A 25,461-nucleotide genomic window follows, 5' to 3' on the forward strand; every position below is an offset into this window, starting at 1 on the left:
CAATCTGAAATTAGCAGCGTTGATACTAGATGGCCATAACCGGGAGATATTTTCGCAAAGAAAAAATGGGTATTTTGTCCAAAACTGTGAGATACATCGGGCCTCAAGCCCGCATTTCTTGTAGAGGAAGGAATATACCCTTTTTACTCCAAATTGTGGGATATTATAATATCAACTGTTTTTGTATGATAGCAAAGTTATTAGTTGATGTTATCTCAATCTGATTTAAACCTCCTAAAGATCTATTCATTTCCACTCCAAATTGTGTATTGCATCAGGTATATTAACGATTATTTCTGGGTGGCAAAGAATCTTCCCCAGCCACATTTAATACAAAGAAACGAACCTGCCATTTTTACTCCAAAGTTTGAGCTGAATCAGCAAATGTGTTATGACTATATCTGGATGTAACATTTTAATAGTTATGTTCCTTTAAAAAAATGATTAATGGCTAACGAATGTGAAAAGGATGATCAACAGAAAAGGAATGGGAAGTTATTGGGGTAAAGAGATTCAGTATAAAGATAAAGAATTCCCTAAGAAAGTAACGACTAGAGTGAGCGATATTGAGAAACAGATAATCATGGCAAAATATAGAACTAAAAGGCCACTGCTGGAATTTTGTAAAATTATTCAAAATATAGCAATAAAGAGAGAAAGGCTTCCTAACAAAGAAGTAGGAGAAGAATGGTAGAAGCGCATCTATTAAGAGATTGTAGGGCAACGGAATCACTGAGAGTTAAATACTCGGGAAGTGAATATAAAACAAAAATAGAAAGAGTGAGAGAGAATTCCATACAATTGTTGAACTAAAGAGTGGATTACATCGGGAAGAATGGCAAAATTTGTTCGTATTTTAAAACTATGTGGAAAAAGGAAAGGTAATAAAACGTCACTTCCTCCCTTATATTTCACTTCTTCCCTCGCAACTTCTCTTCCTTTTACCACTTCCACGCCCAGCAACTCCTACTTCGCCCCTTTGTGCAAATCCCTATTCACTCCATCTATGTATTACATCTCTGTATCTTCTCTAATTTTCACATCCTCCTACCCACTTCCCTCATCCACCAAACCTCCCCAACCCACCCGCATCTCTTGGCCAGAGAGAGGGCGTCACCCTTATGAACACATGTGACGTTGCCTTGGTTACTACTCCTTCATCCTCAGGGTTGGCCAAAATCTTCGCCCAAAAGTTACGTGTTTCCTTTTTCACCCGGTATTCTTGTGATCGTGGTTGTACATACCTATATCAAAATTACATGTTATCTGAAATTATTAAAATAGCATTTATATACAACCTGTGACAATAAAGTTCGGTGAGTAGTCCTATACTATCAACATAGATGAACAATGCACGGCAGTGACCTTACTTTCCTTCGAAATAGTCCCCTCCCATAACTATGTACTGCTGAGATCGGCGATACATGTCCTGGAAACTTTGCAAGAAGGCTTCCTTTGGGATAGTGTTCAAAAGCCTCGTCACCTTTCATTGGATGTCAGGAATATCGTCAAATCTCTTTCTTTCAAAGCGAGTTTGATGCGTGACTTTTCGGCTCTGACCCTTTTCCGACGAGCCGATCCCAGAGAACGCCATCCCATGCTTTGCCGTTTCGTTTCAGGGTTGTACCTGAGACACCAGGTTTCATCCTCTGTGACAATACAGTTCAATAAATTTGGTGTGGCATCAGTCGTTTCGACAAAATGCTGTGAAGCCTCTAAACGTGCCTGCTTCTGATCGTCAGACAATTGAAATGGCACAAGACGAGAACACGTTTTCCTCTTCCCTAACTTCTGGGTAACGATTTGTCGCATGGATTCAGTGTTAATCTGCAGTTAATCCGCTATCATGCGCACAGTTGTCGCCGATCGTTCGTGATTAATGTCCTCACCTTCTCAATGTTTTCGTCACTGACGGCGGTCGCCGATCTTCCGCTACAGAGGTTGTCAGGAACACTTTCCCGGCCTCCTCGAAAACGGGCGAACCACTCGTACACACTCTTCAAGGACAGTACTAGATCTTCATAAACACGTACCAGCATCGCATGCGTTTCTTTTAGTGTCTTGCCAAGCTTAAAACAAAACTGTACATTGATCTTTTGGTCGTTCATGTTCCTGTTCACAGTTCAGAACCAACGCAATAAACACGCACTGTGTCAAACAGGTCTTACATGGCACACACACGATGCTCAACTGAACAGGATTGGGAGCAAGTGGTCAAAACCTGCTGCTACGCAGGTGCAGCGTTGTGTGTCGCCAGTGTTGCTAGATCGACCGTTCTGATTTCATTCACCGAACTTCACTGTTACAGGTTGTATAGATATATATGAATATTTAGTTTTATTTGCTGAACAATTTAAAACGATTGTGCCAAGTGTAAAACAATAACTAATATGAAATAAGAAAATACTGGTAAGTAATTCATAACTAACTAACCTAAAAGTACGGAACACGGTACGGACGTGGCCACTTGTTGGCGGAAACCTACTGTATTCTGAACACGCTGGCCCTGCATTTGGATTTGGTACCGTTAGGAATAGCTTCTCATTTGTCGGTCAAGTTACAGTAGTTGCTGTTGTTTTCAAATATTATGACCTCTTTTCTAATATCTATACTTTCTCTATTGCAGTTCCATCTCCACCTTAAGTAAGAGGGACTCTCACGGATACAAAATCCTGGCCGCCGCCTGGTCTAACCCGGACCCGACCGACATGGACTTCGAAGTGTTGATGAGGTCTTACATCATGACGATAGATCAGGAGATCAGAGACGATCCTACGTGTCCAGGATACGTCTTTTTGCTCAACACCACAGGGACCTCAATGGGGCACGTCACGAAAGCCAGTGTCTCAGCGATTAAGATCTACCTCACGTTCGTCCAGGTTAGTACGATCCTCACAACTTAAAAGAAAAAAAAAGGAATGTGGTGGGTTGTGTGCTTGGAACAAATTATGACAGTCTCAGTTCCTGGAAGCGAGCTAGAAGCCAGGTGTCAATCACACCCCACACCCTGCTGAGTTAACGAGTTCTAAGTGATTCTTGTTTGCTTTGGAGAGGTTGCCAAACCACTTTCTTCCGCACTCACTTCAGTCTTTACCATTCTCCGTGCCGTAGACGATTTGGCAACTCCGGCTACAGTAGATAAACACTTTGCTGCCACAATAGAGTAGTAGTGTGAGGCGAGGTGCCCGAGTTCACCATTCTCGGTAAACATGAGGCGTTACGAAACCGTGGTAAAACCCTTGCCGTGGTATCCGCCACTTGGGCGACTGCCCTAAATGCAGATCAGTAGTGATTGACTGATTGATAAACTTAATATTTAGAGAAATTAAAGGACAAAATTATCTGAAAAACAATAGGGTGTGTTCAGATTTATTTTTAAAAAATCATTCCCTGCTTTCAGGCGGTTAAAATGGAGTTAAACATTTATTCCCCACAAAGTGGGGGAGGGACGACTAACCCCCTCTTACCTCTTTAATAGCCACCACTGCTTAGGAACAAATTTATGCCACTGGGGACGGGGGGCCTTCTTCTTCTTGTACCATATCCTCAGTGGATGTCGGATGTCATCAGGGCGATTTGGTTCTTGTTCTCAACAACGCGGAAATGTGTGGAGTACTGAGCCCATACCATCCCCGTAGATTCCGTAGCCAAGAAATTCTCCTTCCTTCAATTTGACCTTATAAGTAGGGCCTGGATTTTTATGCAGTGATACGTTAGATTGCAAACTAACTTGGTTAGCACGGAGTGTCGGCCACCCGCTCTTCGATTGTGTAGCAAGAGTAACATAAATCGTAGGGGCTCTGATGGAGCAAGCCCCATAGCACTATCGTTGTGAAGGCAGGCTATACTTGCTACTCGTTTGAGTAAATTTGTATTCTAACCTATTAATGCATAAAAATCCGGGCTCTGCTTATAAGATAAGCTGAAGGAGTCTATATTTATCATTTCGAATAATATGGCCAAAGTAATCAAGTTTATTCATTTTAATGATGTTCAGCTCTTTGTTCAGGCGTTGTCTTACTTCAGTGTTACGTATTTTGTCAACCAATGATATTCTGAGTAGACATCGCTAACACCACATCTCAAAGTATCGAAACATTTTTGGTGATGTTCTCCGTTAGGGTCCAAGTCTCGGCACCATAAAGTAAGACAGAAAATACATAACACCGAAGTAAACGTAGACAGAGATTGATTTTTAAGTCCCTGTTATAGACAGCATTCTCTTGAATGCAGTCCTTGCCTGTTCAGTCTGGAACCTAATTTCAACAGCATTGTTCCAGCAGCTGTGATCAAGTACTTAAAGCGTTAGACTTGCTCCAGTGACGTGAAAACTACTGTCAAGTTAACAGATTGAATGATATGTTTGCTTATGTCCATTAATTTGGTCTTTTTCGTGTTTAAACGCAGACCTGCTACAACACTATGTTCTACCACACAGTTTCGTAATGTCTTCAGAGTTTCACCTCTTATTGCAAGCAGAACAGTGTCATCCGCATATTGCAGATTATTTATTGTAATCCATTAACAACAGGGGAAAGTGAGATTATCTTAATTTGCTTCATACTGAATTGTGAGTGTAAATTCCGACCTTTGATGACCTACAGAATGCCTGGTTCATGGCTGATTGGTTCGGTGATAAACGCGAAGTTACATCTCCAACGACCTTTGGCAACACTACTATCGACTTAACATTCACAACGTCTTCTCTCCCTGGCTGGATAGAAGACGTTACCTTCTAATAGGATCAGCATAGTTGGTAGGAGCAACCAGTGTTCAGCCATAAGCAAAGAAAATGGCATACTTTTGATATCCTGGTCCCTTGCTTAATGACTTTGAAACAGAAATTATAATTCCGTAATATAAAATCTCACAGCTCTATTGCCAATAGACTTATGTTCGCTGTTTGAAAGTCTTGTAATATTTCCTTCATTAATATTCGTTAACTGTACTGCTTTTCACTTACACGGAGTGGCCAGACCCTGCGGCCAACAGATTTCAATGAGCTAATAATAATAATAATAATAATAATAATAATCATAATAATAATAATAATAATTTTTGACGAATATAAAAAGTGCCCCAAAGTTTTTAGTAACGGATATTGGACAAATAGAAAAGGTAAAGAAATTCAAATATTTGTGTGAGACAATTCAAGAAAATGGTTTAGAAAAATCTGCTATAGAGGAGGGGATACAAAAGATGGAAAGAGCGTACGGTATAACTAAGAATACTTATAACAAAAAGTGCTTATCAAGAAAACTCAAAATAAAGCACTACAACACAGAAAGCCTTTATGCCAGCGAATGTCTAGCACTGAACTACAAGCTCGATAAATTAGAAATATTAGATAGAAGAATTACAAGGAAAATATTAGGTCCTCTAAGAATTGCAGTTTTGGAAATTAAGAAGTAACAATGAAATTTACCATAACATAGTAAACATATCAGAAACAATAAGAAGGAGGAGATAGCTATTTCTTGGACACATTTACAGAATGGATGACAATAGACTAACTAAACGAAACTTCGAGTACCTTTGGGAAAGGAAATCAACTACCACCTGGTTTCAAGAAGTCAAGAAAGACCTGGAAAGGAACAACATACGAGAAGAAGAATTATTGGAAAGAAAGATTTTTAGGAAGAAAGTCTTACAATTGGAAGGATTCCAACGGAGGAAGGAAAAGAAAACAGGCACAAAGTGAACTGAAGACAGGAAAAAGAAGCACAGTGAAACAATGAAATAATACTGGAAGAAAAGGAAAGAACTAAGGAGGAAGAATTGAAATTGTAACGTGGTTCTTAGAAGGCCGGAACGCAAGAAGAATAATAATATACATACATTATCATTATAGACGATTATGCCTTTCAGCGTTCAGTCTGCAAGCCTCTGTGAATGTACTAAACGTCGCCACAATCCTCTATTTGCAACTAGTGCTGTGGCCTCATTTAATACTACACCTCTTATACTTAAATCGTTAGAAACTGAGTCTAACCATTGTCGTCTTGGTCTACCTCTACTTCTCTTATCGCTCCATAACAGAGACCATTATTCTCCCAGGTAACCTATTCTCCTCCATTCGCCTTATATCCTAAATTAGCCTTTTCTCCCCATTCCCAGAGCCTCCTGCCATTGTTCCCACCTGTTTGTACCGCCAATCATTCTCGCTACTTTCATGTCTGTTACTTCTAACTTATGAATAAGATATCCTGAGTCCACCCAGATTTTGGTCCCCGTAAAGCAAAGTTGGTCTGAAAACAGACCCATGTAAAGATAGTTTCGTCTGGGAGCTGACTTCTCTTACAGAATACTGTTGATCGCAACTGCGAGCTCACTGCATTAGCTTTACGACACCTTGATTCAATCTCACTTACTATATTACCATCCTGGGAGAATACACAACTTAAATACTTGAAATTATCGACCTGTTCTAGCTTTGTATCACCAATCTGACATTCAATTTTGTTGAATTTCTTACCTATTGACATCAGTTTAGTCTTCGAAAGGCTAATATTCAAACCATACTCATTGCACCTATTTTTAAGTTGTAAGATATTAGACTGCAGGCTTTCGGCACAATCTGCCATTAAGACCAAGTCGACAGCATAGACCAGACTGCTTATTATATTTCCACCTAACTGAATCCCTCCCTGCCATTTTATACTTTTCAGCAGATGATCCATGTAAACTACGAACAGCAAAGGTGAAAGATTACAGCCTTGTCTAACCCCTGTAAGTACCCTGAACCAAGAACTCATTCTATCATCAATTCTCACTGAAGCCCAATTGTCAAATTGTCAACAGGAATGCCTTTGATTGATTTTAATAATGGACCTTTAATTCCATAGTCTTCCAGTATAGCGAACATCTTTTCCTCCGATTCCCTGTCATATGCTTCTCTAGATCTACGCAACATAAACACAACTGCCTATTCCTCTCGTAGCATTTTTCAATTACCTGGCACATACCAAAAATTTGATCCTAATAGCCTCTCTGTGGTCTGAAACCACACTGGTTTTCATCCAACTTCCTCTCAACGACTGATCTCACCCTCCCTTCCAAGATGCCAGTGAATACCTTGCCTGGTATACTAATCAATGAGATACCTCAATAGTTGTCGCAATCCTTCCTGTTCCCTTGCTTATAGATAGGTGCAATTACTGCTTTTGTCCAATCTGAAGGTACGTTACCAACACTCCATGTTGATCTTACTACTCTATGAAGCCATTTCATCCCTGCCTTCCCACTATACTTCGCCATTTCAGGTCTAATTTCATCTATTCCTGCTGCCTTATGACAATGGAGTTTATTTACCATCCTTTCCACTTCCTCAAGCGTAATTTCACCTACATCATTTTCCTCCTCCCCATGAGCTTGGCTGTCTGCAACACCACCATGATGATTTCCTTTTACATTGAGAAGATGTTCAAAATATTCCCTCCACCTCTCCAGTGATTCCCTGGGATCTATTATGAGTTCAGCTGAATTACTCAAAACACTGTTCATTTCCTTTTCCCTCCCTTCCTAAGATTCTTTCTTACTGTCCAGAAAGGTTTCCCTGATGCTTGACCTAGCCTTTCCAAGTTATTACCAAAATCTTCCCACGACTTCTTTTAGGATTCAACAGCTATTTGTTTCGCTCTGTTTATTTCATCTACGTACAAATCCCTGTCTGCCTCGGCCTTTGTTTGGAGCCATTTCTGATAAGCCTTCTTTTTACGTTTACAAGCTGCTCTCACTTCATCATTCCACCAAGATGTTCGCCTTTTCCCATCTTTACACACAGTTATTCCTAGGCATTCTCTTGCTGTTTCTACTACAGCATCCCTGTATGCCACCCATTCACTTTCTATATCCTGAACCTGCTTACTGTCTACTGTTCGAAACTTCTCACTATTCATATCCATGTACTTCTGTCTAATTTCCTCGTCGTGGAGATTTTCTACCCTTATTCATTTGCAGATAGATTTCACCTTCTCTACCCTAGGCCTAGATATACTTAGTTCATTACAGATCAGATGGTGGTCTGTATCATCGAAGAATCCCGTACATTCCTAACAGATTTCCTGAATTCGAAGTCGGTTAAGATATAGTCTATTATGGATCTGGAACCCTCAGCCTCCCATGTGCAGCGGTGAATAGCCTTATTCTTGAAGAATGTATTCATAACTGCTAAACCCATACTAGCACAGAATTTCAGCAAACGCTTCCCATTCCCATTAGCTTCCATATCATCCCCACCTTTACCAATCACCCTTTCGTATCCTTCAGTTCTATTTCCAACTCTCGCATTGAAATCGCCCATTAGCATAATTCTATCCTGGCTGTTGACCCTGACCACGATGCCACTCAATGCTTCAAAAAACGTATCAACTTCATCCTCATCTGCACCCTCATATAGTGAATACACTGAGACAATTCTCGTCCTAATTCATCCAACTGACAAATCTACCCATATAATTCGCTCATGTACTTGCCTGACAGGAACTATGTTGCGTGCAATGGTATTCCTGATAAACAGCCCTACCCGATAATCCGCCCTTCCGCTTTTAACACCCGTCAAGTACACTTTATAATCTCCTATCTCTTCCTCGTTATCTCCCCTTACCCGAATATCACTTACACCTAGCACATCCAGATGCATCCTCTTTGCTGACTCAGCCAGTTCTACTTTCTTTCTTCCATAAGCCCCATTAATATTGATAGCTCTCCATAAATTCCATTTCGTTCACCAAGTTGTTTCCAAGAAGACTCTCGCTTGTCAAATGGGAGTGGGACTCCGTTACTCCCATAGGTCCGAGGCTTGCTTAAAATGTTCTGAGCTCGGTAAATTCATGAAGCAGGATGCTGCCCTACTTGCACATAGTCCAAGTGAGGATCTCTCCTCTAACCGGTTATGGACCACCGGTGGATTGTATAGTCCTAGCCCCCTGAGCACAAGGAGGGCCACGACTCAGAATATGTCCGAGATGCTCACTCCCATTCCATAGCAACTGGTATACTGACTCCCAGGACCACTTACTAGGCCACTCAGCCGTTACCCATGGTTCATGAACTAGGACGTGACTACAGTAACCCACACCATGAGCCATTAATAATAATAATAATAATAATAATAATAATAATAATAATAATAATAATAATAATAATAATAATAATAATAATAATATGGCCTAAGCTACAGTGTGCAGTCATTTAAATTTGACACCACCTGGCAGTCTGCTCATCAATTTCGATGTTCCGTTTTACTCTAGGCCCACTAGATGGCAGACCGAGTAAACCGAAACTTTCTTGGGCGTCTATGGCTGGGATTTTAATTCATTGTGTCGGGTAAACACCAAATGTGTTACCCGAGAACTTTTAGATGCCGACATCGTAAGACATGGGGTGTCGAACTGACTTCTTTCCACCCTTCAAAAATCCGACTATCTCTGCCGGGTTTGAAGCTGATATCTTGAGATCCGTAGGCCGACACTCTACCACTGATCCACAAAGACAGCTTTCAACGAGCTTTGAGACCTTTAAGACATTATTTCCCAACGTAATATTTCCTGCATCACCTGACTTCGTTCGACAATAAACAAGCCCGTACCATTCAGCAGTTCCTCCAGATCTTGTGCAAACTCAGTGAAATAACAATATCATCGGTAAATCTCAAAGTTTCTCTCTCTTTGGATTGTGATACCTTTTACAAATTTCTTATTGATTTCCTTTAACGCCTCTTCTGTATAAACAATAGTGGATCGAGTTTTTGCTCTACTCTAGTTTGAAGAGCCTTCGAGAGGATCTTGTACATTATTTTAATTTATTTAATTTGTTTGATGAATATAGACGATGTTCCAGGTTTGCTATTTATTTATTTATTCATTCTTCTTTACGATGACGCCTGCTAGGGACCACATGTCAATTTCAATTCATCCTTTCTTGCTGTTTCCTTTTCCGTTCTTTCCAGTATTCCTTCATCGTTGCATTATGCTTCTTCAATGAATCCATGATTCGTCTCTCCTGAGACCTCGACCGGTATCCTACTTATTTCTCCTTGGAATCCTTCCATTCTCAAAACTATCTTTTTTTAAATCTTTCTTTCTATAATTTCCTCTTCTCTAATTATTTCTCTCTAAATTTTTCTTGACCTTTCTTATCACGCGCGTTCTTGACTTTTCCTCCCATCGGTACGTGAATATCTGTTTTATTAATCCGTTATCATCCTTTCTGTTGATGAGACGTCATCATGTAGTTGCTCCAGGGAGCCGGTGTTACTTGCTCCGCTCGGGACGGGCGTTGGTCACGTGACAAGAGAGCAGCAGTCAGGCGGGTTGCATACCGTGGCCGTACTGTACTTGCGCCACTGACTTTCAGTACATACTACGTCATGCACTTCCCCTACTTGCTCGCTAAGTTGCTCTCGTTCCTCGAGAGCGGGAAGCAAACTGGCTCCGAAGGCATTTCGCTCTCGATTGACGATGCAGGCTATAGGTATGTCCAAAAATTGCGAATTCCTTTGCTCTTATTGTTCCTGTTACATTCTCTATGTTTTGGTTTATTTTTTTATTTTTTTACTTGTTTATTTAACAATTATATAAGGTTATTCACGCTTGTATGTCGTGGTTTAATATAGTGTTTATAACTCCCAAAGTCTCGCCAGAAACTGGGTCGGGCATGTTCAAAGTCTACGTTCTTAGTGAGTCGTTGGTTAGAATTCGAGCATGACCTACAGACCTATATTAATCGAAACGACGGGATTGAAAGCCTAAGCTGTAATCTTATTCATTAATCTATTGTATTGGTTTATTTTACGTGTAACTCATTGAAGATGGGCCGTTTCTCTTACAGGAAGCTGCACCAGTACGGATAAAAGGGATTCACGTGACGCACTGCACGCCACTCATGGAAACAATAATGAGAATTGTGAAACCTTTCCTGCATGGAGAACTCATGAGCTTGGTAAGTAATCCCTTGCGTGATCATTAAGTTGATTTTAGTACTAATAGGCTTATTCTGCATGTTTCTTGGGAAATAAAAAGAAACTTTTCCTTTGCGTAAAGCTAATGATCATGAATATATCTTTCAACTAAAGTTAAATCTTGACTACAAACGATTTATTTACATCATTTTACAGGGATGGGTACAGACATTCTTTTTGAACTGCAGCTCTACGTCAAATGAGCTTAACTTGTAGCCGTAGAAATAAATAAGAATAAGAAGGCTGTGAATGACGTGACCGTGAAACTGTGTATTATAAGTTACAAGTGAATCTACCTCTGATCACATACATTAACTAGAATTGTCCTCTGAAGTCCATTATTCGGTAATTCAGTGCGTAGTGAAACAAAATTGCATAGCAACAGAATAGGTAAGAAGTGCTGTGTATTTGAAATTACTCACAGGCTAAAGCGAGGTTAAGTAGAACAGTGGTACTAAGAAACAGATTGTGCATTTGATTGTGCACAGAGATCTCAAGATGCCGCTCACCACAGAGTTTATTACCGTAGAGGACAAATGTAATATTTGCTCCAAAATAGGAACTAGTAAGGTCGAAGCAACTGAGTTGCCATCAATTGCAGCACTTTCATTGTTCACAACTAACTAAAGAAGAATATGATATTGTGAAACGGAAGAATTGCAAACTAAAATGGCTATGCATAGAATGTAAATCAAAGATCAACTTTTTCGACATTGAAAGGAGTGTGTTGAATAAGATATCAGAACATCTGCAAAAGTTGCTAAATGATTTGCATATTAATATAACAAATGAAATATGGAAGGAAATTCACAATGCGATCGGAAAAGAATTTGAAACATTTACCAGATCCTCAGTTATAAAATATAAAGGCTCAGCCCTGAACGTGCCCAATAAGGCTAACCCGGTAGATATTTATATGCTACCTTACACAGACTCAAGAGAGATGACGTCATGTGAAGAATATGAAGAAGTGAAGCGACATAAAACAAAGCGCTCGACCGATCATAACCTTAAGCCCAAGAGGGTCTTGGAATTAACAAATAATTCCTCCCAAAGAATCCAACGAACTGTAGGTGGTAGAGAAGAAATTCGTCATTGCAGTAAAGATACTACACCGTTACTAAGATCTGAACAACAGTCTTCTGATAACGCAGAATGGGTCTAAGCCGTCAAAAACATACGGAGATCTTATATAACATCAATGAAAACTCCAACTTTCATTGGAACAAAGCGGAACGATTTAGAAAAGGAACTTGGAACTTCGTGCGGCTCTCCGAATAGCATGGCCCTACATAGGCCGATTGGATCAAAATACTTCAGTAGAGATGATAAAGAATCACTTGAAGCAGAGGAGGTCATAGAATGTGAACAACTCCAAACAAAAGGAATACTTAAATCATACAAAGTGCTTGTACCTCTCAATGATCTTTAAAAGGTTATTCATCCGACACACTGGTCAGAATATGTCATAGTGAGGAGATATCGTCTTTTTCGACATCAGAGAAAAGAAGAAAAATATAATACTCAATTTCCACCTTTAGAATGTGGAAGGCCTTAAACACACTTTGACTTTAGCTTCGGGAAATCTCATCGACAAACAAGATATTATTATCATGACTGAAACATTCGCGACCTCCCGGATTCTACTCAGAGCAAGTAATCGCCATACAAGGGCAACGAGGCAGACCCATGGCTGGTATTGCCTGCTTCCTTAAACCCATTGTTGGAAAGTTGTCACGTACGTATAGAGATAAGAACATTATCATAATGGAATCTAACAGATTACCGCTAACAGGATTATACGTCAATTCTTCCTCAGCAATGGAAGACGTATTAAATATTCTCATGACTGCTCTATCGAAGGTGAATCAAGAAAATAATACACTCATTGCTGGAGACTTAAATTGCAGGATAGAAAGCAATGAATATCGAGGTCATGAATTGCTTCAAACGTTGGAGGAAGATGGATTCACTCTTGTCAACAGCAAATCTGACAAGACGTACTTTGCCCACAATGCAAGCAGTACAATTTATGTTATACTTTTCAAAGGAGCTGGACTTAATCTAATTGATTATAAAGTATGCTAGTCATCCCCAGAGTCAATATTAAAGAAGCACTGTCCAGTCTCCGTGATTTTTATTTAGATGTTCTTTCTCACGCATGGAATGCACCAATCGTTATAAAGCCTATAGCTCGAAAACTTAATGAGAGTGTTCTCCTGCAAAGTAAAGAGAAAATCATTGACTTAAACCACAAAATAATGAATAATGTATTGGATACTGCAGCTTCAGTTTTAGAAGACTTCAAATCTGCCTTCATCACAATAACTCCGCGAAAATCCAAAAAGTGGTTCAATCAGACCTGCTATCTGGAAAGAAAACGAGTTCTAAAGTCTCCTCAGGTAGAGAAAACAACACTGAATACAGAAGATTTAACTAACTACAGTTTGCTCAGAAATAAATACAAAGAACTACTGAAGACTTCCAGAAACAAATATATTGAACTTGAAGCAATGAAGATGGCAGACGATGCCAATAAGGACCCATTCTTAGCATTAAAACCACGTAAAGTTCCAACAACTGGTAAAATAGATATGAACATCTGGGAGAAACATTTCTCACTCATCCAAAATCAACAAAGATCCTTAACAGTCTACTTAAGAAAGTACGTTGAATCAGACAGGGGAGGCATCACTCTATTCTCAAGAAAGAAATCTCTGACACTATATTTAAACTAAAAGATGGAAAAAGCACCGGGTCCTGACGGCATTTTCAGTGAACAGTTTAAAGCTTCAGCAAATATATTACTTCCATCCATAACGAATCTTATGAACCTATGCTTGTTACTAGGAGACATCCCGAAAGCGTGGAAAACCTCCACATTGAAGGTTTTATACAAAGGAAAGGGTAACTTACTTGATCCAAACTCCTATAGAGGGATCGCTCTGGAGAATAATTTGTTAAAGATACTCACCAAGCTAATAACCACTCGTCTGACGGAATAAATTGAAACCAAACTTCCTGAAGAGCAATTTGTATTTAAAAGGAGAAGAAGAAGTACTCTGCACGAAATAAGAAATCTATTGGATGATGTATATAACATCTTACGACTACCAAGGGGTAAATTTCACACAGCCTCACTATTCTGATCCATAACCTGTTAGGAAATAATACTGTCATCGTTTCAGAAAATATAACTTCATCGAGAGAGATCACGCAGACAAATGGTGTTCTAGGGCGACCCTCTCAGCCCTTTATTGTTTAATGTAGCTATCTATGATGTGATTCAAACGATAAAAGAGGTGTCAAACGAAGTAACCATGTATTTGTATGCTGATGATATGGTTCTAGGATCATACGATGCTAAAGAGCTACGAAAAGCACTGGATGCACTGGAGAAGTGGACAGATACAAATGAATTGCAAGTGAACATTCAAAAGACTGACTACTGATTTTCAAGAAGGGAGGACGAATACCATCAAGTGACAAAGTGACTTATAAAGCGGATACATTAAACAACGTAAACAGTTTTATATATTTGGGCTTGACGATGAAAACGACAGTAAACTCCTTTAGGCTTCATATTAGAAAGCTATGAAAGGAATACTTGACATAAAGAATTTAAATATATTATCTCTTAAGACGGCCATGGTCTTATTTTAAGCAAAAAATAATTCCTATTTTAACATATGGACTGGAAATCATTTGGGATAAGCTAACAAAGAATGACCTACACATTCTAGAAAAAAACAAAGCCCGATTCTTAAAGACAACCCTCTGTGTGTCCAGATTTACTAGATCAAGACTGGTTTACGAACTTGCAAAGGAGCCTTTCTTAAATGAAGATTTGAGATTCAAGCTCGCTCTACCTCATTGGAAGAAACTCTTGGATGAAAGATTAGCCAAAAGGAATGATATTTGTACTGAATTCTATTCGACTGAAGCAATGACGAATAGAATTTGGACCAACACAAACCAGGATCTCCAACATTTTTTCAATTCTATAGCAATCCATGGATACCGCTATAAACTCTGCACAACTAAGATCTTTCATGAACCTGACGGTAGTTGTGTGTGTGCACTGTGTGATCTGACTTGTCCTCGTTACCATGTTGTGGAATGCTCTAAGCGAAATGGGCCTATAATAGATTTATGCTTAAATTGACATCTAATCGCTTTATATACACAAACTGTGTGCTCTGTTAAATTATTATTAACTTGTAGCCGCAGCATCTTTGGCCACGAAGGCCTAAGGTAACAACTAATATGACGACACTAACGATACACTTTCCCTTTCAATACACTCTATTTATACAAATCCATAGCCGACTAATGTGACGTCACTGACGGTACACTTTCTCTTTCAACACACAATATTTATACAAATCGATAGCCGACTAATGTGACGTCACTGACGGTACACTTTCTCTTTCAACACACAATATTTATACAAATCCATAGCCGACTAATGTGACGTCACTGACGATACACTTTCTCTTTCAACACACAATATTTATACAAATCCATAGCCGACTAATGTGACGTCACTGACGGTACACTTTCTCTTTCAACACACAATATTTATACAAATCCATAGCCGACTAATGTGACGTCACTGACGGTACACTTTCTCTTCCAGCACACAATATTTATACAAATCCATAGCCGACTAATGTGACGTCACTGACGGTACACTTTCTCTTCCAGCACACAATATTTATATAAATCCATAGCCGACTAATGTGACGTCACTGACGGTACACTTTCTCTTTCAACACACAATATTTATACAAATCCATAGCCGACTAATGTGACGTCACTGACGGTACACTTTCTCTTTCAACACACAATATTTATACAAATCCATAGCCGACTAATGTGACGTCACTGACGGTACACTTTCTCTTCCAGCACACAATATTTATACAAATCCATAGCCGACTAATGTGACGTCACTGACGGTACACTTTCTCTTTCAACACACAATATTTATACAAATCCATAGCCGACTAATGTGACGTCACTGACGGTACACTTTCTCTTTCAACACACAATATTTATACAAATCCATAGCCGACTAATGTGACGTCACTGACGGTACACTTTCTCTTCCAGCACACAATATTTATACAAATCCATAGCCGACTAATGTGACGTCACTGACGGTACACTTTCTCTTTCAACACACAATATTTATACAAATCCATAGCCGACTAATGTGACGTCACTGACGGTACACTTTCTCTTCCAGCACACAATATTTATACAAATCCATAGCCGACTAATGTGACGTCACCGGGCGAGTTGGCCGTGCGCGTAGAGGCGCGCGGCTGTGAGCTTGCATCCGGGAGATAGTAGGTTCGAATCCCACTATCGGCAGCCCTGAAAATGGTTTTCCGTGGTTTCCCATTTTCACACCAGGCAAATGCTGGGGCTGTACCTTAATTAAGGCCACGGCCGCTTCCTTCCAACTCCTAGGCCGTTCCTATCCCATCGTCGCCATAAGACCTATCTGTGTCGGTGCGACGTAAAGCCCCTAGCAAAAAAAAATAAATAAAAAAATAAATGTGACGTCACTGACGGTACACTTTCTCTTTCAACACACAATATTTATACAAATCCATAGACGAATAATGTGACGTCACTGACGATACACTTTCTCTTCCAACACATTCTATTTATACAAATCCATAGCCGACTAATGTGACGTCACTGACGGTACACTTTCTCTTCCAGCACACAATATTTATACAAATCCATAGCCGCAGCATCTTTGCCGACCAAGGACTAAGGTAACGACTAATGTGACATCACTGACGGACAATAAAATTTCAGTGATTTTATGGAAAATTTAGAACAAAAATATGTTGCTTTCACTCACTGTGATGTCCAACTCGTTGGCTGAAAGGTCAGCGTACTGGCCTTCAGTTCAGAGGGTCCCGTGTTCCATTCCCGGCCGGGTCGGGGATTTGAAACTTCATTGGTTAATTCCAATGGCCCGGGGGTTGGGTATATGTGCTGTCTCCAACTTCCCTGCAATTCACACACCACACATAACACTATCTTCCACCACAATAACACGCAGTTACCTACACATGGCAGATGCCGCCCACCCTCATTGGAGGGTCTGTCTTACAAGGGCTGCACTCGGCTAGAAATAGCCACATGAAATAAAAAAACTCATCTTGACGTTTCCCCCCAATATTTTATTAGCCTACACGTTTGATATATTTTTATGAGGTTTATTGATACGCCAGATTATTTCAAGACAGGATAATAAGTTTTTGGGGTTTTGCCGTGTTAAGAAAACAAGGTGATGTACTTTACATTTCATAGAGAACTCGTCTGCTCACGAGGAAGACTACTCCAATAGCGAAGGTTTGAATTTGAGAATGCTTTCTCGTAGTCTACTGCAAGTGGTACTCTGTTTCGTCACCAGATGGCTCACCGTGCACTAGCCCTCCGAGTGCGAAGTGACGAGACTATCATAGCTCCAATTAAGATGCTTCCTATTCAATCGTATGTGCGTTGCGCAGTAAACTACAAGGTTATCAGACGAATCTGGGACGAATGTGCTAGAACAAATAAAAGTATAGCTTCCACTAATAACTGAAGGTCCGGAACCGAGCTCGATAGTTGCAGTCGCTTAAGTGCGGCCAGTATCCAGTATTCGGGAGATAGTCGGTTCGAGCCCCACTGTCGGTAGCTCTGAGAATGGTTTTCCGTGGTTTCCCATTTTCACACCAGGCAAGCAAGGCCTAGTCCTTTCTGTCCCATCGTCGCCATAAGACTTATCTGTGTCGGCGCTACATAAAGCAACTAGCAAAAAAAAATGAAGGTCCGGGAATGCAGAGTGGGTCTCGGCCCACAAGTGGTCACGGCTGTTCCGTGATCCGACAGCTCTGCACTTCGACCAGCCAACCGAACAGACGAGGTGTGGTCACGGCTCTACCGTGGCTCTACGCCGCTGTATTCGGGAGACGGAGAGGGCCTGGTCTCCACCGTCGCCTGTCCTGAGAATGGTTTTCTGTCGTTTTCCAATCACCTGCACTAAGGCGAATGTCGGGATAGTTCCTAGTATAAGCCGCGGCCGGCAACCCTCTCACCTTCTCCGACACAAATCTCCTGACCTGAAAGACGGCGTCTCCGTCTAGGAGGCCCGCCTCCCCCTTCAGGGGAGGAATGAAAATATTTAGTAGCATTTCGTGCATTACCAATAATTTACGGACAGGTGGAAGAGGTTACTTTATGAGCGGCGTCATTATTTTGACCAACACTGAATGCTAAAACATTAATATTTTTATATAACTCACCAGGTTGGAAATTATATTAGTATTCTACACATACACTAGGGATACTTTAGATCAGGCTTGTCCAATGCGGGGCCCGCAGTATACGTTTTAGCACCCTCCAACCGGGGATTTAATTGTACCAAAAGTAACCACAGCTAAAAGTTTAAGAATATTTTTGAACATATAAGTAACGGTTCCATTTTCCCTGACATTCCCACAGTTCTGATTCACCTCTTCCTAGTCTTAGTTTTAGCTGTACTCACTCCACAGACCACACCTTCTGATATTTCACAATATTCTCTCATGTGCTGTGAGCATTTGAAGTACACCGTCTATTGTTACAACTCCGTGAACCATAATCCTTGCTTTCTGTTCAGCGCCAGGCTGGGGGTTGATGTGAATAGGTTCACATTTGGTATTTCCCAGTTAGAACACGATCGCAATTTGAATGTTTCATAAATCCTTTCTTCCCAACATTTTTTTTTATAAAACATCACTTGTTCACGGTCGTGGAACAGTTTCACGAAATCCTCAGTAGAATTTGGATTGTATCGTGACGAGAAGCTTTTGTTTGCCCCTCTATTTAACTTAGATTTATATTTGTATTCAGTGAAGAATTACATTTTCACGGCCTCATGTTTATTTATATTGACTGCAAAATGTAATCATTATTATTTTATACAGCGATTCTAATCATGACTAAATCGTTGAACTGAACTAAAAGAAGTTATTTCATACCTACCCGTTTTACGGCTAAACTGGTAGCTCTTAGGTCTTTCCTCTGAATTTATTTTGATTTGATAGTTAGGTGGGTTTGTACATACGTTGTTTGTATATTATTTGGCTTTTGGCGCAGAGGTCGCCAGACACCCGGGGGGGGGGCACCTCAAAGAGAGATTAGCACCGCAACCCCCCCCCCCCGTTTCTTGAAATATTTATATAAATAGTATTTACATATTTTACATAGTTTATATACATTGTATGTACTCCTTTGTTTTGCATGCCTCTTGTTTGGCGTTAGTTTTTGAGTCCGTTTGTAAACGTAAATTTGAGTATTTTAGCAATTGGTGGTAATACACTGACTGACAGAGCAAATGCAACACCAAGGAGAAGTGTTTCGAAAGGGATGAAAGTTGGAAAAAAAAACAGAGACGGCACGGACGAATAATTGATGTTTATTTCAAACCGATATGCAGGTTACACAATGCGCACGGCATCGACTCAGTAGGATGTAGGACCACCGCGAGCGGCGATGCACGCAGAAACACGTCGAGGTACAGAGTCAATAAGAGTGCGGATGGTGTCCTGAGGGATGGTTCTCCATTCTCTGTCAACCATTTGCACAGTTGGTCGTCCGTACGAGGCTGGGGCAGAGTTTGCAAACGGCGTCCAATGAGATCCCACACGTGTTCGATTGGTGAGAGATCCGGAGAGTACGCTGGCCACGGAAGCATCTGTACACCTCGTAGAGCCTGTTGGGAGATGCGAGCAGTGTGTGGGCGGGCATTATCCTGCTGAAACAGAGCATTGGGCAGCCGCTGAAGGTACGGGAGTGCCACCGGCCGCAGCACATGCTGCACGTAGCGGTGGGGATTTAACGTGCCTTGAATACGCACTAGAGGTGACGTGGAATCATACGCAATAGCGCCCCAAACCATGATGCCGCGTTGTCTAGCGGTAGGGCGCTCCACAGTTACTGCCGGATTTGACCTTTCTCCACGCCGACGCCACACTCGTCTGCGGTGACTATCACTGACAGAACAGAAGCGTGACTCATCGGAGAAGACGACGTTCCGCCATTCCCTCATCCAAGTCGCTCTAGCCCGGCACCATGCCAGGCGTGCACGTCTATGCTGTGGAGTCAATGGTAGTCTTCTGAGCGGACGCTGGGAGTGCAGGCCTCCTTCAACCAATCGACGGGAAATTGTTCTGGTCGATATTGGAACAGCCAGGGCGTCTTGCACATGCTGAAGAATGGCGGTTGACGTGGCGTGCGGGGCTGCCACCGCTTGGCGGAGGATGCGCCGATCTTCGCGTGCTGACGTCACTCGGGCTGCGCCTGGACCCCTCGCACGTGCCACATGTCCCTGCGCCAACCATGTTCGCCACAGGCGCTGCACCGTGGACACATCCCTATGGGTATCGGCTGCGATTTGACGAAGCGACCAACCTGCCCTTCTCAGCCCGATCACCATACCCCTCGTAAAGTCGTCTGTCTGCTGGAAATGCCTCCGTTGACGGCGGCCTGGCATTCTTAGCTATACACGTGTCCTGTGGCACACGACAACACGTTCTACAATGACTGTCGGCTGAGAAATCACGGTATGAAGTGGGCCATTCGCCAACGCCGTGTCCCATTTATCGTTCGCTACGTGCGCAGCACAGCGGCGCATTTCACATCATGAGCATACCTCAGTGAGTCAGTCTACCCTGCAATTGGCATAAAGTTCTGACCACTCCTTCTTGCTGTTGCATTTGCTCTGTCAGTCAGTGTATTTAGCACATTTTGTTAAGAACGAATCCACAGTTTTAATACGTGTAGTGAATGGAAGGAGCAATACTGTTCTTCAACTTGAATACCAGATTTTACACTACTTACGATCTATATTATTATTATTATTATTATTATTATTATTATTATTATTATTATTATTATTATTATTATTGCTATTTTAAAAATCCACAGCATGTTACTAGTCATTCGACCGGGTCAGGAACTGAATGAATGAAGCCCCCCTCTACCGGCGAGGATAGGCATTGTGCCGGCTGCCAAGCCTGTCACACTCCTCTGGGGCAATGATTAATGAATGATAGATGAAATGAAATTATAATGGAGAATGTTGCTGGAATAAAATATGACAGGGAAAACCGGAGTATCCGGAGAAAAAGCTGTCTCGCCTCCGTTTTGTCCAGCACAAATCTCACGTGTAGTGACCGGGATTTGTACCACGTAACCCATCGGTGAGAAGCCAGCACGTTGCCGCCTGAGCCACGGAGGCTTATTATTATTATTATTATTATTATTATTATTATTATTATTATTATTATTATTATTATTATTATTATTATTATTATTATTCCAGGAGACAGGTGCGCCGCAGGACATGAAAACGTTGACACCCCTGTTTTATATATAGGCCTATCATTGAACAAGAGTCGGAATTACTTTCGCAAATGTGTGTTTAGCTAGCGAGTATCTCTTATGCTTTCACTACCAGTTAATATGAGTGTTGTTTACATATTGGAAGCTTGTAGAGTCCATCAGTTCAGTAAACAGAGCGCACTAATCTCTTTACTTTACACCTTCAAACAACAATGAATCATTCGTAATCAGTGATCAGTAGACCTCGGATTTTTAGGTGGTAATAGGTTAGAATGCAAAGTAATTTGGTTTGTAGGCAGTGTCATGCAACCCGTTGTACCATAAATTCAAGTAGTTATATAAACCGTACCCCTAATGTCTATGCAAATCTCATAGCATATCTGCTGTACGGGGCTATACGTGTTGTTCGCTTAAGTAAATTTGCATTCTAACCTATCAGTACCTAAAAATCCTGACTCTAGTGATCAGTGATCATTCGCACGACTCAGCCTCGTAAGTTTGTCGTTACGCATCCTTTCGCTATCTAGCGGCTTACAGAGAAACTAACATCAGTGGAAGAACGTTTGCATACGAAGCGCAGCGAAGGTGATGTAGTACTGCGTTTGACACAGAGCCGTAATGAATATGTTATGGACTCGCCTGCAGGAAACACAATTATGCCCCTTTAAAGAATACAAAACCTATTTATAAATGTAACTACAGCAGATAATTTAATGCCGGCCCCGTGATGTAGTGGTAGCGTGCCTGCCTCTTACCCGGAGGCAATAGCCTCGATTCCCTGCCAGGTCAGGGATTTTTACCTGCATGTGAGGGCTGGCTGGAGGTCCACTCGAGGACCTATTCAGGAGCTATCTGACGGTGACTTAGCGGCCCGGTCCAGGAAGTCCAGAATAACGGCCGAGAGGATTCCTCGTGCTGACCACCTTCGGGCTGAGCAGCGGTCGCTTGGTAGGCCAAGGCCCTTCAGGGCTGTAGTGCCATGGGGTTAGTTAGATAATTTAATGCAATCTATAGCCATTTAATCTATGTATACAAAATAACTTGTCCTGACTGACTGAGTGATTTAACATCGCCGCGCCAAAACTACTAGACATAAAGAAATGAAATTTTGGGAATACATTCATATTAAGATGCAGGTGCTCGCTAAGAGAGGATTTTTGGATATTCCGTCGCTAAGGGGGTGAAAAGGGGGGTGAATTTTTAAAATGAGGATATCTATATCTCAAAAACTTAAAAGTTTACAGATGTAAAAATTGGTATTTGGAATTTCCTTTAAAAATAAAAAAACATGTATTTTTTGTTTTTCGGAAAATCCCATTAAAGAGGTGAAAAAGGGAGAAAAGGATTTGAACACCTTTCATGAGGACACTTACTGTATATCTCAAAAACTGAAGATGTTAAAGATACGAAAATTGATATTTCGAATCTCTTTTGAAAATAAAGAAATACGTATGTTTGTGTTTTTGGATAATCCGATGAATAGGGGGAGAACGGGAATGACAAACGGGGTGAATAAAAAAAAAAGACTATATCTGCAAATTATCTCAGACACGTAACATATCACAGATTTGAAAACTGGTATTTGGAATTTCCTGTAAAAGTAAAGAAACATAAATATTTTTTTCGGAAGATCCACTTAAGACGAACTCAAAAAGTGGGTGAATTTTTAAAATTAGCGTATCTAAAGTATATCTCGAAAACTTAACATGTTGCAGACGTGAAAACTGGTATTTGGAATCTCCTTAAAAAAATAAGGAAACATGTATTCTTTGGTTTTCGGAAGAAACCCTAAACGGGGGGGGGGGGAGAGGATGAAAGAATTGAAAAATGAGTTGAATTATTTGTATGAAAATGTTTATATATAATTATATACCAAAAATCTAAAGATATTACAAACGTGAAACCTGGTATTTGGAATCTCCTTTAAAAATAAACACGCATTTGGTGGGGAATCAACTTGGTAGTGGGGGGGGGGATGAAAACGAAGATGAGTTCCTTTTACGAGGATACATATATCTCAAAAACTGAAGATGTTACAATCGTGATTATTGTTATTTGGAAGCTCTTAAAGAAACGGGTACCGTTTGTTTTTTTGGAAAATTCACTTGAGTGGGGAGTGTGAAAATAAGTAAAAAAAATAATTCTTTTTCTGGAGAATCTTATATCACGGAGCTGAAGGTTACAGACGTAGAAATTGGTATTTGGAATCTCCTTTAAAAATAAAGAAACACGCATTTTGGGGTGGGGTGGGGGAACCAACTTAACAGGCGGGGGGGATTGCAAAAGGCGTTGATTTATTTTCATGAGGATACTTATATCTCAAAAACGGAATATGTTACAGACGTGAAAATTAGTATTGGCAATCTTCTTTAAAAATAATGAAACACGCGTTTTGTGGGGGAAATCAACTTGGGGGTGAGGGCGGTGAGAAAGGAGTTTAATTCCTTTTTATGAGGATACATATATCTCAAAACTGAAGATGTTACAGTCGTGATAATTGGCATTTAGAAGCTCCTTTATAAATAAAGAAAAAATATTTTTGTTTTTCGGAAAATTGACTTAAGTGGGGAGGGTGAAAAGAAGTGAAAATTTTAATTCTTTTTATGGAGAAACTTATATCTCAAAAATTTAAAGTTGCACACGTGAAAATTTGTATTTGGAATCAACTTAAAAAATAAAGAAACACGCATTTTTGGAGGGGAGGGGAATCAACTTAACGGGCTGGGGTGAAAAAGGAGTTGAATTCTTTTTATGGGGATACTTATATCTCAAAAACTGAAGATGTTAGAGGCATGAACATTAGTATTTGGAATCTTCTTTCAAAGTAAAGGAACACGTGCTTTTCTTCTTTGGAAAATCCACTTAAGGGGAGTGAATGAATTTAAAAATTTGTTGAATTCTTTGCATGAGGATACTTATATCTCAAAAACTAAAGATGTTAAAGACATGTAAATTGCTATTTGAAATCATCTTTAAAAATAAAGAAACACGCACTTTTGGGGAGGGGCCAATCAACTTGACGGGTGGGAAAGGGGTGAAAAAGGAGTTAAATTACTTTTATGAGTATACTTATATCTCAAAAACTGAGGATGCTTCAGACGTGAAAATTAGTATTTGGAATCTCCTTTAAAAATGAAGAAACACGCATTTGTTTTTTTCAGAAAATCGACGTAAGTGGTGTGGGGTTGAAAATAAATAAATAAATAAAGAGTTGAAATATGTTTATGAGGATACTTTATCTTAAAAACTGAAGCTGTTACAGACGTGATGGTTGGTATTTTGAATTTTCTTTCAAAATAAAGAAACACGAATTGTTTGGTTTCGGAAAGTCCACTTTCGGCGGGAAAGGGGTGGAAAGAAGTGAAGAAGAAAATTGATTATTCTTATGAGTATACATTTATCTCAAAAACTGAAGGTGTTACAGATGTATAGATATGAAAACTGGTATTTGGAATCTCCTTTAAAAATAATGAAACACGTATATTTTTCGGAAAATCCAGTTAAGGGGCTGAAAAAATTGGAAAAGCGGGTGAATTTTTGAAATGAGTACCGGTCAAAAACTTAACTTGTTAGAGACAAGGAACTTGGTATTTGGATATTCCTTTAAAAATACAGGAACCTGTTCCTTTTTGTTTTCGGAGAAGGGTTTTAACAGGGGGTGAAAAGAAGTGAAAGGTAGTTGAATTATTTTTTATTAGGATACTAATATCTTAAAAACTGAAGATGCTAAAAATAAGGAAACATGTATTTTTGTTTTCGGAAAATACACTTAGATGGGGGTGAGAGTGGGGGAAGGGCTGATCAAGGGGTTGAATTCTTTTCACGGGGATATTATGTATCTCGAACACTGAAGATGTTACAGATGTGGAAATAGGTATTCGGAATCTCCTTTAAAAAGAAAGAAACATATATTTATTTTTTCGACTTGAGAGACTTTTTTCTCACATGTACAGTTCTATGTCGCATGGTCGTCTTAGCCCCAAAAGGTAGTATAACAAACATGCTTTGCAAAGAATTTCTGGGGTAAATTAAACTCAATTTTTGGGTGAGATTTATACTTTAGGAATTTTCAGATAATGTCTTAGTACAATGCCGAGGAACGATTA

The 25,461-nt window shown here is 40.2% G+C and overlaps 1 protein-coding gene across 1 annotated transcript in view; it reads left to right on the plus strand.

The window, feature by feature from the left end:
- The window catches only part of LOC136886444 (clavesin-1), a 63,355-nt gene that overhangs the window by 26,334 nt on the left and 11,560 nt on the right, over positions 1-25,461 (plus strand). The window contains exons 3-4 of the mRNA XM_067159222.2: positions 2,627-2,879; positions 10,831-10,941. Coding sequence (XP_067015323.2) covers positions 2,627-2,879; positions 10,831-10,941 — 364 coding nt within the window. The remainder of the gene's footprint in view (positions 1-2,626; positions 2,880-10,830; positions 10,942-25,461) is intronic.

The sequence above is a fragment of the Anabrus simplex genome, chromosome X, assembly GCF_040414725.1.
Source record: "Anabrus simplex isolate iqAnaSimp1 chromosome X, ASM4041472v1, whole genome shotgun sequence".
Taxonomy (NCBI): Eukaryota; Metazoa; Arthropoda; class Insecta; order Orthoptera; family Tettigoniidae; genus Anabrus; species Anabrus simplex.